The sequence below is a fragment of the Diplotaxodon limnothrissa genome, linkage group LG17 (assembly GCF_057381915.1).
Source record: "Diplotaxodon limnothrissa isolate DT_005_m linkage group LG17, D_limnothrissa_male_GT1.1, whole genome shotgun sequence".
Lineage (NCBI taxonomy): Eukaryota > Metazoa > Chordata > Actinopteri > Cichliformes > Cichlidae > Diplotaxodon > Diplotaxodon limnothrissa.
The window spans coordinates 27,995,327-28,014,954 of record NC_140612.1 but is presented as its reverse complement, the minus strand read 5'-3'; the positions used below and the strand labels follow the sequence as shown (position 1 = coordinate 28,014,954).

At 41.8% G+C, this 19,628-nt stretch overlaps 2 protein-coding genes across 5 annotated transcripts in view; one reads left to right on the top strand and one right to left on the bottom strand.

The window, feature by feature from the left end:
- bltp3b (bridge-like lipid transfer protein family member 3B) overlaps positions 1–11,324 on the bottom strand; it is a 33,831-nt gene extending 22,507 nt beyond the window's left edge. For all 4 annotated transcript variants that reach the window (XM_085376884.1, XM_085376881.1, XM_085376882.1 and 1 more), the window contains exons 1-2: positions 10,950–11,324; positions 693–855 (exon numbers count right to left, since the gene is read on the bottom strand). In XM_085376884.1, the coding sequence (XP_085233010.1) occupies positions 693–855; positions 10,950–10,993 (207 nt within the window). In that variant the 5' untranslated portion in view covers positions 10,994–11,324. The remainder of the gene's footprint in view (positions 1–692; positions 856–10,949) is intronic.
- Positions 11,325–13,729: 2,405 nt separating this feature from the next.
- On the top strand, positions 13,730–16,418 carry ckap4 (cytoskeleton associated protein 4). The gene is made up of 2 exons (XM_085376486.1): positions 13,730–14,054; positions 14,947–16,418. The coding sequence occupies exons 1-2, from the start codon at positions 13,743–13,745 to the stop codon at positions 16,162–16,164; spliced, it is 1,530 nt and encodes a 509-aa protein (XP_085232612.1). The 5' UTR covers positions 13,730–13,742; the 3' UTR covers positions 16,165–16,418.
- Positions 16,419–19,628: the final 3,210 nt, after the last annotated feature.

The window sequence follows — 19,628 nt, the reverse complement described above, 5'->3', positions numbered from 1 at the left end:
GAACAATGGTACATTGCATTTACAGCTGATCAGACATCGAAGTGGCAACCTTAAAGCAAATCGAAACAAGAAGAAAAGGCTTGAAAAATTATGCTATGAGCTGACGGTTCGGCTTTTTGAGGATAAGAGGGGAAGGTAGTCGGGTGGGGGAGGGAAGGCAGAGGTGGAAAATGGACCTTGGCCTGAATAAAAGTCCAGTCATGAAGAAAATTATACAGCTGCATTCACCGTTTCCAGGGTGTGTCAGAGGCTGCTCTTAGTCATGATACTTGGCTGATCACCATGACCGCATCGGAGTGTCAGACAGCTCCAGCAGAGAGTGCTTATGTAGTGCAAAGAGTCACTAGAGGTTACCAGTGTGCCTTCAACACTTGTATGATATGTTTTTAAGGCACACTGTTTGTATATACACATTGTGTGTTTATGGAGTATTCTAGGTATCCTTGACTTGAGTGCAAAATCTGCTTTGCACATCTATTTAAATATGCCTCCTTAAAAAAAGCACCACTGGAACCAGCATCATAACCCATGTCTCATTTTTCAAATCAAATCTATTTTCCTAAACCCAGTGTTTCCAGTCCTAATGTTCTCTATAAAAGCGTAAGGGTTGTTTCCATCTGAAGCCAAAGCTCTTCCCTAAAAGTCGTCATTTCCAGTAAATAGGTGACAAATTGAACAACCCCGAGTCTCACCCTGATGGCAGCCTTGTTGCATTCCACACGATTGATGGCCAGCCAGGTGGGCAGGTCCAGCAGGCTCTGGAGCACCTCCTCATCGAGCTCCAGGTTGGTGAGCTGGCCCTCCCCTTTCAGCGTGCTCAGGTTGATTTTGTCGGGCGACAGGTTCTTAGCAAACCTACGGGACACAGACGAGAAGAGTCCAGATATATTTATAGAAACAGGCTGTAAACAAACCGACAGGCCAGCCAAGCAAATCCCAAGAGTAGCGCTTACGGTGTATTGGATGTCGATTGCAACACACACACACACACACACACACACGCTTGTGGTTTTAAAAAACATTTATATTAAATACAGAATGAATTATATTGAGAAACACTAAAAAAAAATGTTTAAAAGCCCATAATTTAAGGTTATGACTGCTGTTGAATTTAACATTCCAGCAACAGGAATGGAAAGACATACGTCATAAAACCACAGCTAGTGTTTGGAAAAGGTGTTTTCTACTTAATTGAAGCTGTATTTGTATTTGTATTGCTTATACACTGCTCAATCTACTGATGATGAGCTCATAAACAGATGCTGAAAAAGAACAGGGGTAAGTCTAGCACAGTAACATGTGTAACTAACACTGGACAAAGTGTACCCAGGCCTCACAGTCTCATAAAATAAGGTGCACATTTATAAGTATTTGCCAGTGTCCCATGCTATATGCTGAATCAGTGAGTCCCCGTTTGCTTTTACACAAAGTAAAGACACTTAATCACACAAACTTGATTGTCCATGACCTAAGTGTTTTCTGCCTCCATTCACAGTTTGAGTATTGGTTAATAGTTAGCAGAGTAGCCGCACACTGAGTTGATCATTGACGCAGAAATCTCCGTAGACCAATTCAGCACAATCTCCTCTAAACACTACTGTGATTTTATTGATTTCACATTCTTTCTTTTGCCGTCCGGAGCTTCACGGCCTTCCCTGTACATTCCCAATTTTGGTCCGCATCACATTTGAAGAATGCAGTGAAACCATGATAAAGCCCCACAAAAGCATTAGATCCTAGCCTGATATTCATTTGAAATGTTAAAAAACAATAAATAAATGAAACCTGACCATAGAAGTGTCCGCCACAGTTTGGGGTATCATTGTTACTACTATGTGGAACATCTTTAATAATAGCAAACTGACACCAGAAAGAGATTTTCTTTCTGAGTTACACCAGAAAATAAATAAATTTAAAAAAACAAAAAACATTTAACTGAGTGTAAACCAACTGAGCATAGATTCTACCAGAATGCCATGATCCACTCAATAGTACCATATTATCCTAACATTTGTATATCAACACTGTTAAGTCAAGATACATGCAGGCATGCAGTTTTATTGTAGCATGATCTAAATCGTGTGATTGATCTTTGTATTTATTGTCTATTTCACAAACAAATATTGACACATTTTTGCTTTGAATTACTGTAACTCAGACTCCTATTAATAGTTATTTTATATAAATAATATTACAGGTTGGGATCAGGTTAAAAAATAATTATTTATTATTGAAACTCTTTAGCACTAGAATAATACATCTATTGCTTTTTCAACCCACCATAGTGCTTACTTAGTTGTACTTTTCTAGTGAGGTCAGCAGAGGTGACCATCCTGAAATAACATTAGGCGTGGACGCCAAAGCTACCATTAAATCAGGTCAACACTAAACCCAACCAACACTGGACACACTTATCTTGATATACCCACCTCCTAATTTAGAGCAAGCTAATAAAAATAACACAATCCATATGTCTATGCTCAAGACACAGATATGTGACACCATATGTGACTCTACGAAGAAGCACAGCAAAACCTGAGGAAAGGTTGATTATAGCAGGAAGGGGTGGACTAACTTGTGAGTTGTAGATTCATATGTGACTATAACTTAACCTCTGGGCAACCGCTTTCAATCATGAGGCCACTGCACAGGTCGCCTAGTGAGAGGCGATCCTGTCTCCAAACGACCACGGTCCAACTTGCACCATCTCAATTATAAATACAGATTTGCACAATGCTGGACTCAATCTGAGCAAGTCAGATTGGCGAACAAATGGCCATTTCAAATCTAGGAGGTTCTTGCTTTGAATGCAAGTAGTTAACGTGAAACTTTCTGTGTAAGTAGATGCCAACAGACTTGCCATTTTCACCATTTCATTAGTTTATCTTTGTTTTATTGCAAATAGATTGCGTGTAATTGCCAACTTAGCCTCATTCAGTTTCAAACTGTTAAAAGACTGATGGCAGAGTTGCTCCATGTTATTGCCGCTTTTTCGGCATCTTCACACACCAAAGTACATTCAAAGACGGCAACTGGCTGCGTTTGTTCGCAGACCATGTTGCCATCTTTGTAGCAGCGATTTCAAAGCTCGCTCGATTGCACAAAGCTGTAATCATTTTGGTCGCGTGCATTCTAAAACTACTGTTTTCCATTGTGTGAGTTCGGCATCAGCAGGTAACTGATTGGTGAATTTGAATCAATTTTTCAAAACAATAGTAAAAGCTGAAAAATATAACAAGAGACCAAAATCAGGTTAGCCTAATAAGAAGTATAAGAGTCAATTAAAAACCTGAGAGCAACTTCTTAAAGTCACATTGGTAGAGAAAGTCACGGAGAGCTCATGAGAGTCACGAAGAGCTCAAAAACTTGCACTCTCAGCATTCCCGAAATGGTGCTGTATGATTACGCAGCCATTAAGAAACTGGATAGTCATAAGAAGACAAAAGGTTTTTCTTTTTGTTCAGATGGTCTGTCTGGACCCAGACTATCAGGACACTCTGTCACTGCTTTGTGATTTGGCAGCTCATGTCTGTAATGATTCAATCAGTCAAATCCAGTTCCTTTACACCCAACACCTTCTCCTGGCAGCACTGGATTCTTCTCGTATTCGCCATCCGTGTAAATTATTCAGCTGGGGAAGCATAAACTGAGCCTCGGCACAGCAGAATGAGTCCAAAAAATTAATTAATTAAAACTCTTACAAGCAAAACACAAACAATTCAATGCACACATGGGCATGCACATAGAAACAGTTTGTGTCTGAGAGATGGAGAGTCTTAGCCTTGTGACCAGTGAAATATTCATTTCTGCTGCTGATCAAGTATCAGCCAACTAGCCAGCTAGTTTCCCCTCCCTCCTTTGCACCTTATCTGGTATATCATCCTCAGTCGGGGCTTCCTCTTGCCTTCCTTCAACTCCATAAATAAATCACTACTGTGAGCAAATAAAATGCTGTTAATCAGCTGTCTAATATCAAGGCTACTAAAGCTAAATTAAGCAGGTAGATCCCAGTCAACAGCAAGAGGTAGAGGGTATTATGTTCACACACACTGTCATCTTTCTCTTTCATCTCTCCACACTAGACCTCAGCCATTATTCCAATCAGCAGGTTCCAGCTCACCGGACCAGATCCAGGCCCATAAAGAGATTAGAGCAGGCTAATGGCTGCAGGCGGGGGTGTCTGCCTCTCCAAAGGACAAAATTAACCACTCAGCACAGAGCTAATTCCTGCAAAACTTAACCAGTTTCACATGACCCATTTGAAACGATTAGTAACCATCATGCCAAAAGATACACAAAGTAGGACGCCACTTTTAAATACCTTAAAGCGTTTAAAATGAATATTTTTTTTATATTAAAATGTGATCAAATGAAAGTGGCTGCACTACAGTGACAGTTGTACCATCTACCCCTCGGCTCCATTTGTAGTTTCTGCTCTGTAGTCGTGTTTGGAGAGAGCTGCTGTCTCCTTCTCTCCTGCCGTTCAGAATCTTACCCAAAGCTAATCTAACCTTCTGCTTCAAGGTTCACGTTTATGCAACACGCATCACCAATTTTTCATCCTTCTTTTTCCATCTGCATGACTTGGCTGTTCAGTAAACACCTGCTGCTAATAAACATTTGTGAGTCATTTTGCTCAAACTCAGCTAGGGACGTCTCCAACAGTACGCTGATCCTGCAACTTCCCACACAACCACAAACCAAGAGCAGAGATTTGGCCCGCCACACTGTATGCTTATGTCTGCGGATCTGGTTGATGGATACAGGTTTTTCCTACTCTCCGACGATGCATTTGAGGCGCACCCTGATGACATCAGTGCCAGAAAGAGAGGAGGCAAAACAGCCAGAATGACTCAGAGGACTACCAACTCTATTTTTGTTTTTGTTTTTTTTTAGCAACAAAGACTGCGGCGACATAAAGTGAGAAACAAAGAGACAAACAGAAAGAGGATAAAACAGGAAACACAGGCGGCATCTTCAGGGCATTCCTGTGCAACCTAGAATTGCAGTTTACCGGAAGAGAAAGGGGAGTTCCAACATTTTTACTTGGCTCAACAAGAAAAATGGTGAACGTGAGCTTTAAATAGCCCTCTAAATCCTTCACTGGCCCATTCAGTGTAAACAGGAGAGCGGGTTGAGCCTCCTGAACTGATAACGCCTTTCATTAGGGTCAGTATTCCTCAACAGATCACCAGGTGCTGGATGTAATTAGAGGCCAATTAGGACAATAAGATGCTTCTGGTGAATGTGACTTGCTGGGATAATTTGACAAGTCACACATTAAATCACACTAAAGTGTTTCTCAAAGCCAATTATATTTTTAAAGCCATGCCTAAGATACGCTTCCAGGTCAGAGGAGTGCAGTGTGGGTTTGTGCAGCACACACAGGATCCTCTTCTTAGTTACCAGTCGCTGTGGTCTCCAGTCTTTACCCAATATTCACATTATATAGAGCCTTCCTGAGGATATTGCCTCTTACTGCCTGGCTTTAATAATTCGAGCTTGATTAAAGCTTGGACTCATTAACGGTATCTGAAGGCTGCAAGCCACGGTCTGTCGCATCTCATCGTCTTCTTTGATCTGTTCTGGGTCACAAAATTCTGATAGCAAAGGTTAAGAAAAATGATTAAGCATTAGGCATCAGTCACTTATCCTTAGCTAGCTGGATGACAACCTATATGATATGATAACCTGCAATTTACAGTATCATCATTTTTAAAAAAAACAAATGGCCCAAATTTACTATTCGATTTACTAGAATATAAATAATTAATGATCTGATAATCAAAATCTTTCGTTACAGTCCTGCATTTGGTTATATTTGTTGTTTTGGGGTGGCCTGACTAAGTATTAGGGATTGGATGAGGAGCTTCTACATCATGATGGATCTGATGGGAGCATCAAAAGGAGACAGATGAGGCGGTTTAAGCACCTAATCGCAATGATTCCTTGGTGCATTCCTTTGTAGGTTTTCCAGCAGGGAGGGAGGAGACTCAAAGCTTACTGGAAAGACTGGCTTTCCAAGTGTCTCGGGATTCCCCAACAGGAACTGGAAAACATCGCTGGAGTGATTTTTGTGTGAAATACCCTGCTCAATCAGCTACACTGCAACCACAGAGGGAAAATGATATTATTAACTAAAGGGGAAAATCTTTATCAAATCTTTACCAATTCTGTGTTCAAAGGCAGCTAGACGGCGAGGTTTTAGCACGTGTTTCATTATTTGCAGTGTGCAAACATGATGTAGACAGTAAAGCTGCACTGCTTTGAGTTTGACGTCAGTGTTTTGCAATGATCAACTGTCAAAAAGACATGCAAGTACTCAGAGAAGGAAGCGTTCGGCATGTTTCTCGATTCCCAATTGAAACCGCAACTTGACCTCAGTGAAAGAAAATGGATGGGTGGATTTTGGCTTAGTGAAAGTAAACGACTTGGCAAGAAAAAAAAGGCTAAAACAAAAAAAGCATTTGCATTTGTTTTCACTCCCATTATATAAATCTTGAGCGATTTTGGACTCATTTGCAATATTTGATTAATATTTACACTTATCAAAAACTTTATAATTCAACTCATCATTAACATCAACTAATCGCATGGTAGCAACTCACTGCACTTTGGCATGCAAAAGATCATGATGGCCTCCTGAAATTCAAACGGGAGCTTCAGAATGGGGAATAAAGGTGATGTCAGTGACTTTGAACGCGGTGTGTTTGTTTGCGTCAGACAGGCTGGTCTTGGTGCAAATCAAACTGCAAAGTCAACCTGAGTATTATTCCCTTTATGACTACATCACAAAGCACAGCTCATCTCAAACTGGTTTCATGAAAATGACAATGAGTTTCACTGTACACAAATGAGCTCCACAGTCCCCAGATCTCAAACCAAAACAGCACCTTTGGATGTACAGTCAAAAAAAATCAGCAGCAGCTGTGTGACGCGTTAATGACAACATGGACCGAAATCTCTGAGGAATGTTTCCAGCACCTTGTTGATTCTATGCCACAAAGAATTAAGGCAGTTCTGATGGCAACACCTTGGGCCTCACCCCTTACTAGCAAGTGTGCCTAATAAAGTGGGTGATGAGTATATATTGCCAGTAAAGCTTCAAGCATGCTACCAGTTGGACTTTTATTGCACGCCTGGAATTTTTGCCTGCTCTTCCTTTTTGAATTTGACATCAGGAGGTAGACCCTTTAATCCCACATACACAAACTCCTACTAAACGCCTCCACGCAAACACAACACAATGAAGGCAACCTGAAAAAGTTAGGCGAGTATGTGTTGGCACAGCACGTCTTTGTGGAATATTTACAGCCCCGTGGAGGCAGCGAAAAGGTTAGCGTGAAGGAGAAAACAATCCACCAGCCCAGTCACGGGCAGCAGAGGATGCCAAGGCCTGGAGGGACCCTGGCCAAATGTCGCTCTATTGCACTCGCTGCACAAACACAACCTACACACTAAGCACTTCACAGCTACACACTGATGAGACACCCAAAGCGAGGCACTTAGTCATGACTCAGGCCATAATAGCCTTCCCACCAGCAGAGGGAATAGTGGAGTGCATCACTATGGTGCATTATTACACAGCTACAGCAGAGGATGGGAAGATACTCGTGGTGATAAACACAGGAGAAGAAATGAATCCATTTCTCCCACTGCAATGGCCACTAATACTCCAATGATGAGAAAGCACAGACTCAACTCAACCTCAAAACACTATATCGGATTCATATCGGTATCGGCAGATATCCAAATTTATAATATCGGTATCGGACATAAAAAAGTGGTATCGTTCCATCTCTACTTACAATTAGTGGTAGTGCTATATGACGGCCCTATGAAATTCATAAGCATCCATTTAACTTAGTCATAATGACGTTATGAAAGGAAGAGGTCAAAACACAGCAAAAAAATATATAAAAAGTTGTTTAACGTGTCAAATCGTATGCTTCTTTGAGGAGGACTGAATTCAAGACATGGAAACAAAGAAATCACTGACATTTTTTGATAGCTGGACAGACAAAAACAAAACCTTGAGTTCTGGTATATTCTCTTGCCTGTTTTTTGCTATTCTTGGATATTTATTTGTATACTGAGGACAATAAACTAATAATTTCAATTTCAATTTTATTTCTATAGCACATTTAAAAGTCACAGGTACAACAAAGTGCTTCACAGACGAGCCATACTTGCAGGTTTACAGCAAAAGAAAACAATCAACAACAAAAATACAGTTATAGGATGGTACTATTGCAACAAGCATGAACCGGGAAGAAATTAAGCTAAATAGTTTGAAAGGCAAGCTTAAACAAATGGGTTTTTAACCGTGATTTGAAAGATTGAATAGTTTCCGACGCACGGACATCAACCGGCAGGCTGTTCCACAGTTTTGGTGCAGCAAAAGCAAAGGCACGATCCCCCTTCGTCTTTAGTCGAGACATTGGTTGCATTAGGAGCCCCTGATTAGAGGATCTGAGTGCCCTTGTAGGGATATATAAATTAAGAAGGTCAATCAAATAACTGGGTGCCAAGTTATTTAAGATTTTAAAAGTGTATAGAAGAATTTTAAAAACAATACGGTACTTGACAGGAAGCCAATGGAGGTTAGCTAGAATAGGAGTGATATGATCCTGTCTTCTAGTGCCGCTTAAAAGGCGTGCTGCGGCATTCTGGACTAATTGTAGGCGTTGGATGAGGGAGAGTTGGAGGCCTAAGTAAAGAGAATTACAATAGTCCAGTCTAGAGGTTATGAAAGCATGAATGAGCCTTTCAAGGTCCTTGTGTCGTAGGTAAGGCATTGCCTTCGAAATTTGGCGTAGTTGGTAGAAGCTGGACAAAAGTCAGAATCAGATTAAGAGACTAAAGGTAGAAAAGTGAAGAAAGTGAGGACATTTTAAAAGGGCCACAAAAGGGTTAAAAGAATCACATGTGCTAAGAGATGAAGAAGCAACAAAAGGAGGAAGACAAGAAATAAGGAAATGAGTGCTCATTCGTTAACTGGAACACCTGTAATTAAGCTCCTTTCCCAGCTCCGTAATATTCCTTTATATGAGAGTGTGACCTTTCATTGAGACAGCCTCTTTCAGGAGAAACATAGCGTCGCTACATCTGTTTTTGTGTGTGTAACTGGATCTCGCCGCGTCAGGCTCTGAGCCAGTGTCGTGTCGTAATCCAAAGCGGTCCGTAACGCAGACAAGCAAACACCTTGTTGTTAACTCACCCCCGGGGGTTACCTGAGTTCGACCTTCTGCGAAACACTTTATCGACTAAACACTTTCACATTAGGGCAAAACATTGAGGCCAGCAGCTCAGCCAGTGCTCTCTCAGCATTCACAAACTCATTCTTGGGCATGAAAAGTAAAACACAAAGCTTCTTCTAACAGATCACATCTTGGAAACGGGGCTCTTTCAACTAGTTTAATATGTCATGCATGCCTCAGTGCACTTGTCCTGCCCAGAGGGGGAAACGGTCATTGCAGACGTCTTGATCAGTGAACTGTGAAGATGTGATGCTGGCTCACTGTGACAGTCCTAGTCACAGACAGTATTTGAGAGAGGAATGTCCTCTGCAACAGTTAAGCTGTTGACACCCACAACATAAACTGCAGCTGTAAGCACACAGATAATGATGGTGATAAAGCAGAGAGAATCTATGCAGAATCACAGCCTGCTGTGGCCAAACTCGTGCGGTAGAGCATTTAGGGCCACCCTGCTCTGGTATTCTGACACCAGCACCTCGATCATGACATCACCTAATTGAAAGATGCAGGACTGGTTGACTGTCTTCTTCCGCTCAGAAACAGACCAATCAGGCCAGGACAAAAAAAAAAAAAAAAGGGACGGCAAGCAAAAAGACAGATGACATCACGCCTCCTCCAGTCATTTCCTGTCAAAGTAGATGCTATTTTTTTGCTGACAGCATGCACAGTCATACGTACATGCTCTTATCTCAACACAACACCACGTATGAGGATGCTGAAGGACGTGCCACTAATAAGTGGTGTGTAGCAGATCATTTTAATTTTTAACTGCAGCAGTGTGCAAGAACATCAAGGGCACAGCAATAACAAATGCTGATATAATCCACAGGGTGACAAATTCCTCACAGTTTCAACAAAGGTTTTTATCAGTGAGGACAATCACCTCACTGCTTTTTTCTTTCTTTCCAAGCACCAGTCCACCTGCATGCTTGTAGGCTTTTCATGACTTACTCATCAGTGATCTGGATTAGAAATATGACAGCTGAACGCTACTACATCATTACTATTCCATGACGTTTGGAGAGGCATTAAAGGGCAACATAGATATAATATGGTGGGGTGTTTAACAGTGACGCAAAATGCTGTTAAATATATTGAGTTAGGGGGCAGGACAATATATTTCACTTTCTAAATGACCTTATCTTGAATAATAGGACGTTGAGGCTCCATGTACACCAAGTATGATGCCTGATAGGGGAACACAAAGGCGAAAAGTGCCAGATAAAAGGGGTTTAAACCCATGTAAACAAACCTGTACCTTGCACATGTCTTCCCATTACTATATTGACTGTATGCCCACTAGCTACCTGCTAGGCAGTTGCTGAAGGTTAAGCTACCTTGAGGTGAACGCTGAGATTGTTGATTTTAACAATCTGACTCAACTACACAACTGGTTCAACCCGACTTAGCAAGTGTCTGGAGGATTAGCAGCTCGCGTGGTGCTAGCACACTTAGCTGGGTAGCCACGTCTCAGGTCCTGTGAGGGTTACCAACTCAAAAACGCACAGTGACAGTCAACGGAGGGACGTGTTAAATTACAGGACACCCTTCATCTATGTGCGGCAAGCATAAACTCATTAAAGTGAGGTTTTTGTGGGTGCTAGCTAACGCCTGTGACAGCTTGATCCATTCGTCGTCGCTTTATTTCCACTCCCTGTCTGCTAGCGTTAACCTCAACTCATCACTGACCTGGAGAGATGCTTCAGGATCTGCTTCTTGATGAGCCCCGCCATGGTTGCGCAAATCCGATATCCGAGCCTCCGCCGCCGGGTGTCACAGCTAGCTGGCTAGCCAAACCGCTAGCTTTTCCCACTCGAGGTTTAAACTCACAGCTCACAGCCTGATCCCTTCGCCCGCGTTCATGTTAGCGGTGTTCCCGCTTTATTCTCTGGGAGACGAGGGGCGAGATGGGCGGAGAGACGGCATTTCGGACGTCCGAGTGACAGACAAGCTCGGAGACAAAGCATATCGCGTTAGGCCATTTCACGCAAATATACCGACAGAGGTCTGAAACGGTCCGGATCACTGCAATACCTCACACCGTACACCTGGACGGAGCGGCGTCTGCTGTCACGGCGTCTGGGCGGGGACTAATGCGGGGTTCATAGTCTGCTAGGAAATTCCCATTACCCACAGCCGGGTAAGAGCCAGTGTTACAAGTGGTAACGTTTTACAGTATATAAAAATGTCTTCTTTATGATTTTATCATTTCATCTAAAATGGGGCTTGCTAAACTATATTAAAAGTATATGCTGATCAAGCCAACACTTCAGTCTCGATTAATAAACGTTTTGGACGTACTTTCATTGTCATATCTACATGTTCTAAAAATGTAACTTACTTTATTCTGAAAATCTATTTTACGATGGTTTTTATAAAACAAACAAGTCTCATCTTTTAATTTCGTTTTTATTCTGTTTTTTTCTTTCAGGATTTTTAAAGGCATGATCTATTTTAAGGAAGATGTAATTTCAATTCATGTCTTTAAAATTAAAAATTAATTTTAATGAAAGTGGTTTATCCATTTATTTATTTATTCAATTTCCTTCTTTTTTTTCAATTAACGTCGAAGATATAAATGAAGACATTTATCAAATTACTTTAAAAAAAAGTTTAAAAACTTTTTAAATGAAATGAAGATTTTCGTGATAAATTAATCTTTTCCTCATTTTGCATAATTTATACCACGTAACATCTGTCCACTGATTGAATTTAGCTATTTATATTCATATTTAAAAGACAGCTACAAAACTTTTCAACCAGCTATACAGGCACTATTGGGTCCTCTGGATGACGAAATATCATTGTCACTATTATTAACTTTCTTTCTTTTTTAACTTCATAATTAAAAACGTCAGACCATTAAACAGAATTGCTTTGTAGTAGAAGTAGAGGATTGAAAGTGCCGAACTGGCCTGCCTGCAGTCCACAGCTTTAAATAACTGAAAACATTTAAGCATCACGAAACAAAACATAAAATGCAAAAAGAAGACAATGCCAATGCAAAAGGTAACACTGTGACTTATTTTAACTCTCTTAATAGTCTAAACTTGTTGCACATTTGAGTTTAATACACAATTATTATTCAGTACATTTTGAAGGAACAAATCAAGGTGTGAATTGGATCACTTATAAGCTCTCCCTCTGGAATAAAACAGGGCAGTAACTCATTCCACTTTTTAAGTTTATAGTTTTTTTCCACATATACATGCTAACATTTTTATCATCTTCTGACTTAGTATTTCCATTTTCCTTCCTTTTATTGGCAATTCTGTTGTACTTTTCTATATGCAAAATTGTTATGTTGCACATCTCTGCTGAATAAAACATTTAGGGAAACATAGACAGTTGCATTTAATTTAATTTAATTTAATTTAATTTAATTTAATACGAACGTCAATAATTTCATCAGTGTTCTGCACATGCAATGCTCTCATGTATAGAACAATGCTTGTTCTGGTTTTGACTTTAAACGCTCTCTTAGCGACATCTAGTGTTCAAACCGAGAATGTGACCATTTCGTCGTTTTTTACGTCTTTTTTTAAGAAAGGGGGCAGAAAATTACTAATATTCTGTCTCAGAACGTTTTCGTTATGTGGTTTAAAGAACAAAATCCAGAAATAAAATAAAAGTCTATCAGTAAAGATGCAGATTAGAAAGCCCTAAAGAATAAAATGACAACATTATTAAAATATATACCATGAATGAGTAACGATGCCACAAAGATCATTAAGACCACTGAACTGTTGGTGATTTATTCACCTTTATAATGCGTTTACTGACTTTGACATTTGCACACGGACTCTGTGACTTTTCTGATGTCTCTTCTCTGCGCGAACGTGTACAGTACGTGATTTGCTGCCGTGCCAAAACTTCAGCTGCCACGTATGAAAGGAGGAGCAAACTGGAAGGGAAGAAAGTGCCCCTCCCTGCGCTGCGCTGCTTCACTGAGCTGTGTGCAGAAAGTTTGCATCAGCAGAAAGAAAGAAGAAAAAAAAACAGCATTAAGGGAAATTTGTAAGAATAATAGAGACAAAAGTGTGTGGATGGCACACCGACTGACACTTTGATAAATCTTTTCTTCTTCTCTCCCCTTCACGTTATTAAAAAGTCACAGTTTTTCTGCAAATGATGAGAGTATGACACACCTATATAAATCTGTCTTTATGCGATTATCACACATGATGCAAAGATAAAAACATGCCTACTATAAAAATTTACTATAAGTGCAGCAGCCCACTAATCACTCATTGCTTCCTAGTGTTTTATGTCACCGGACAAGACCCATTCAGAGCCTGGAGTTGGGCATGGAACAACCCCCATCCGCATACCTCAGCGCAAAAGCCCCCCGGGGAAAGACACGAAGCGCTCACTGATACGCTGCTGGTCCAGTCAGTGGGACTGGACTGAAAAGCCTCTCCATCCACGACTGCAAAACTAGCAGCCCTCTCTCACACACACGTCTCAAAGCTCCCGCTAACCATGACTGCGAAAAAGCCAAAGAATAGCGACAAGAGCGCCGCATCCAGCCAAGAAGATGCGCCGAAGAAAACCCAAAAGAGCAGCCACAACGGAGCGAGTGCCCCCGGACCTCAGGGGTCGCCACGGCCAGGCAGCTGCCTGAGTCTTCTTGTGACCACGGTGTTTTATGTGGCGTTAATAGGTGCTGCAGGGTTCGCTGCTTTTCACGTACAGCAAGCGCTGGATGAAATCCGCCAGACGAGCGCAAAACACGAGGAGAGCGCACGGCAAAGCGCAGAACTGAGCGGCAAAGTGGAAAGTGTCGTTCAACAGGTAGGTAGGAAAGAATACGAATCAATGGATAGAACTTCTAAACGTCACTTTTCTTTTATCCAGGTATTTTCCAGAACTCTAAAAGGAAGCATCACCTTATAATAAACGCGTATGCACTTATATAGACGTGGATAATGTGGTTTTACTTCATGTACTCTAGGAGTCTGTGTTTGTGAGCTCTAAAATGTGAGTGGGTAATAAAATTTCAGACCCACTCAATAATACGTCATCTACAGTATTATGAATTTCTTTATCGCGGGTTTCTTTGAATGAGAACAAGTCGTTTCTGATTGCAAAGCTGGACAGGGCAGATTATGGATTTACAAGGTCAGTCATTAATGCAGAGATTCAGCTTTCTCTTGCTTCACAAAGAACATGAGGTGGCAATATCTTTTCCCGAACTCAGCCCTGCTAAAAAATTCAAATTCATATCTAGGCTGTTAAAGTGGAGACTGAGACTCCGTTAAAGGCTTGTTTCATATATCATTTCTTCTTGTGTTTGATCTGAATGATACCAAAAAGAGAGAGGAGACAGGATTCATCTCAGGCACATAAAAGCAGCCCACTGCAAACCTTCTGTTTGCTAGGATTGATAAATCAGAAGCAAACTGTGTAAAAAGGATGTGTGGCCTTTAGAAGCAAGGGACTGCACTGAGCCCCAGTATAAGATTATCTTACACTGTGAAGCTCTGATACAGTTCAAGGAATAACAATACTGAGAAACTGAAAAATTCCTGCACCATCTTTTCAACCTTGTAGAGATTTCATTTTTATACTTTGAATTTGAGCTTCATTTGCACTGCTGTAGACTGTGAAATCTAACAACATCTAAATGCGAGAAAAGAGTGTATGAGTAAAATTTGTCTTTGTGTTTCCAATGTTCTTTGTAAAGGTGGAGTCTCTGAGGGGTGTTGTGGACGGGCTGGAGTCATCTCTGGGGATCACACGGGTGGAGATGGAGGGGGCCATCAGTCGAATGAAGAGAGCCGAGGTGGAGACGAGGAGAGTGGAGGAGGCCCTTCAGAGGCTCCAGAATGATCTACTCAGGGACCTTTCAGAGGGTATCAATGACGTGAAGGAGGCTCGAGAGAAAGACTTCTCCTCTCTGGAGAAGACTATTGAGGAGCGCTTAGCTGAGGCCAGCCAGTCCATTAAAGCCAGCGTTGCAGAGTTCACTGAAGCTCAGAGTGAGGCGCAGAGCCAGCTGGCTGATCTTAAAGCCCGTCTGGGTGACATCGAAGACCCCGCTCTCATCAAACAAGAGCTGTCGGCCATTGTTGATGCTGTAGCTGAAATTAAAACAGCCAAAGATGCAGCTGACTCGTCAGGCGATTCCCTCAGACAGCAGATCAGTGCAGTGAGGGAAGAGCTCCAGACTCGCAACCGAGAGGTGGCCTCAGTGTCTCAGGAAATTGAGACACTGAGGAAAGTAATGCAAGACACCACTGGGAATCTGAGGGAGTCTCTGTCTTCAACCGAGGCTTCGCTTCAGGCTCTGAAGGACAAGGCTGTGATGCTAGAGAGTGGCATGGAGCAGTTTGCCGATGCTGTTCGTAATGTGGACGAGCAAGTGAATGAAGCAGCTACTCAGGCCCTGCTGAGAACTGATGACCTTGCAGCCAGAGTCAAAGCATCGGAGGAGAACGTAGTTTCAATGTCTGCCTCAGTGTCAGACATCAACTCCAAAGTACAATCACTGTTTGACAAGCATGATGCACATGAGAGCAGTCTGGCTGCACAGGGGAAAGCTGTGGAGGACATTAAAACTAATTTGGAGCAAGAACTGGAGGCAGTGAAGAGCAGTTTGGAGGATCTCCAGTCTAGTATAGCTGCTCTAGAAGGAGACAAGACAGAGTTACCTTCAGCAGACTCCAGCCTGGGTGAGCAGGTGGAGGACCTGGAGAGGAGGCTCGCTGCTTTGGAGGACAACAGCAGCAGGATGAAGCCCGAGCAGCTGGAGAACTTAAGAGACATGGTAGCTGGTTTGGAAGGCAAAGCAGCCAAGCTAGAAGGCCACGATCAGGCTATCGCTGCCCTGCAGGAAGCCCTGCAGAAGACCACAGAGTCACTGGCAGGCCTGTCTGAACAGCCCGACATCACGGAGGAGTAGTTAGCAATGTCCCATCGGGATGTCAAAACATGCAACAACAGGGTCAATAATGAATCCAAATGGGTGACAAGCTTTTCCTAGTTTTAAAAAGAAAGGTTTTTCAGAGTTGATGGTTGATGCCATGAAGTTGCACACTAGAAAAGAACAAACATGAGGACAGTTAGAGCAGGAGTGAGAGGGGCAGAGACGGACTGCTGATCTGTGAATCCACACTCATTCTGCACTGTACTTTTCTATTATTATTTTTTTCAAACTCACCGTTTTTGTGCCAGTTGGCTGTTTTTTAATCTTTCTAGTGGATCAATGAGCTCATTTTGAGCACCCCGTTTTTATTCACTTTGTTTTTTTGTTTTTTAAGAATTAAAAAAAACCTTGTTAACTCAAAATTGTGAAGAATTATTTCTGGGTGTGAACTACGTGATAAAACGATTTCTTACTTTGGTTCATTACATCATGGGTGATGTATTGACAGGAAGGGCGGGAATGAAAAAATAAGAGACGTGATTTACCCAGTGGCTGATGGGGAGAGGGGAAAAATCGTAATCCGTCTTCGCTACATTATTTATAACGTCAGCATCGTGTTATTAATAATATGTGACAAGGCTGTGGAGTCCAGGCAACGATTTTTCACCTCTTAATGAATAAATACCAGATGCTGAACTCTTTATACAAGTGAAAAATAGTTTTGCCTCTTTACCAAGTGTTCCATAGGAAGGCGCTTCCTTCAGCAACAGCTAAAGCTGTGGTTGGGTGACCACTTCACTGGAATACTTCAAAGCTATCTGTTTTGGTTTAAGGCATTTGGACATCAATAAACTATTTAAGTAATCTAGAGAGTACATCAGGAAACACTCATGTACTGCATATCTCTGTAGCACTTTAATGGTAAAGGTAAGACGATTTAGGACAATGTGTTAAGTAAAAGCTGTAAGAAGAACTGATGCGTGGGGAGTGATGTCAGTAAGATATTACTGACATCACTCTGAGCACAGTGTAAACACGGGGAACATGAAAACAGGCAGCACAGCCGTTTTCAATGTTCCAAACATTAAAAAAGGGTCATGGACTACCAAACTAATCAGACACAACATTAAAACCATTGGCACTGAAAGATCATCGCTTTATAAAATCTGTTTAAGTTGGAAAACCTTTTTTTCTGGCATTCATAAGACACACTAGTAGTGCAGTACTCACACCAAATTCTTGTACATTGGGATATCTGCATCACTTATACTACTACAGAATAAGCCATGAAAGTGGTTGATTAACAGTTCAATCCTTTCCTTATTTACTGGCTTTGCATCATGTCAGTTAGGGTAGCTAATCCACTTAAACCCGATGTTGGTGGGTTAAAGGGAAAAAGAAAGGGATCTAAAATGGCTTATTTCAAAGGATGAACCGAGGGGGTGTGAAGCAAGTCCAAAATCATAATATAGCACTTTGACTCTTAAAAGGTAGCTTCAACACTGGAAAACCATGAAAGAGCATGCTTAAACATGAACGCAAGTGGAGAAATATAATGGCACCATAAAAAAGGTAGAAAGAAAAAGGGAAAACAATTAACCGCTGCTTTTCGTTACACTTGGTTTCTATAGAAAATGTATGGTGTGTGTGATGTAGTAATGGTGTTTAGACTGGTGTAATTTAAGCGTTATATTAATGGGAGGCTGGACTGGAGAGGATTAAAAACTGCAGTAATTATTAGTTAATTGACAGTTAAAACTATAAAGAGGAAGCGCAATAAATGAATAGAGAAGAATGACACAGCTTCTAAGGCCTCCGATTTCCACAGAACTTTAACCGATCGAGCATCTGTGAGATAAACCGAACAAGCACCCTGCAGGTCACTGGAGCCAGGGGTCCCACTGAGGTCCTTTGTCCAGCTTTGACAAGTCAGAGCTTTTCTGGTTTGAAGAGGGGGATCCAAACAATATGTGGCAGGTGGTTTTATTGTCGTGGCTACTTGCAATCGGTGACAGGGCTGGTCAGAACCAATAACTGGAGCTATAACTCAGTAATTCACATTTACCCTGGAGACACGAGAGAGATTCTGCAGAGCTCTGCTGGAACGCGAATAGGCACATTCCTCAAAATGTCAAGCTACTGTATTGCTGTATCCCCTAAAGCTAGTATTATGTGGCCCATACTGAATATCAGGGAGATTATAGAAGGAGGAGGAGAAGCCATCGCACATGGCATGAAACCCGATGGAAATGTATGAGAGAATTGTGCAGGTAAAAAAGAGAGTTGTGTAAGTGAAACTTCTTCTGGGGGGCAAAACCAGCAAACTTTTCATGCAGTTGTATTTGTTTTACTGGGGATTCTTGACTTGGTAAGTAATGAAACTGACACATTTAGATGGAGCCAGGCAAAGAAAAACAATAAAGCGATCAAATCTTCATCCTCGAGGTCCAGATCATATTACGCCATTTAGAAAAGCTGACAGCCTCAGATCATAGTGATTGCTTCAAGGGTGTTCAGATGCTCACATTTGTTTTATTCGTAATAAAAAACACATTTATTTCAGTATTTGTTCTTGTTCTAAAACAGCAGTATGACAGGTAATCGGGTTAAATCGATGAATTGAAGCCAATGTCGGTTTGTTTTTCATGTTGGCTTGTGTATCTCTCCAATGTCTGTTACATCAGCTATCTCGTTGACCTGTTTACTTGTGACGCTCAAATCTCCCTCGACTGCAGTGAGGTTGCTTAATGTCTGTCGAAGCTCAGCGATCTCTCTCTCTCTTTCCATGAGATCTTTTGCTAATCGTCCTATCCGAAGAGTCAGGTCTGACAACTGGGGCTCAAACGCGCCAAAGTCTCTCCTAATATTAGCCACCTTTGGTTTAAGGTCGCTGGCAAAGGTCACCGTTCTTATCACGCGGGCCCGGCCGCTCTCTAGCTCCACCAAGCGCTCCGAGATCTGCTCGTCGGCGCTGGCGAGTTCAGGGATGCGTCTGCGGAGCTGCTCTATGGCCTGAGAATTGCGTTCAGATGCGGATCGGAGGTTGGAAACTCGATCGATGCTGCTGGCCAGCACATCCCCGATGCGTTTCACCATGCTGTGCTCCACCCGAGCAGCCTCGTCTTCAAGCTCGCCCACCTGAGTCAGCAGAGACTCCACCTCAGAGTGCAGGCCATCCATCCTGCGCACATCAGTCCTCACTGACGACACCTAGATGGCCATAGGGAAAAAAGAAATGTTTGAAACAGCACTAAGAAAGCTTTTTTTGTAAGGGCTTTGCATTATTGCACAGCACTGTGTAAGTATTTAGTCTTTCGTTTTTATGTTATCTGTAAAAAAGCAAAAAGAATCTTTTGCAGAGGTGAACATGCTTTTTTGTTGCAAATTTGGGTATCAACTGAACCAAATAAATACGCGGCCGTACTGCTGATACCAATACTGCTACTTTTAACCTATAAAGGGACGCGAAATATATAGCAGAGTGTGTTATTGTTTATGAG

Excerpts from the sequence above, each read along its gene's own strand:
- ckap4 (XM_085376486.1), top strand. The coding sequence starts at position 13,743 with ATGACTGCGAAAAAGCCAAAGAATAGCGACAAGAGCGCCGCATCCAGC. Across the intron at positions 14,055-14,946 it reads TGGAAAGTGTCGTTCAACAG|GTGGAGTCTCTGAGGGGTGT; the intron begins GTAGGTAGGAAA and ends TTCTTTGTAAAG.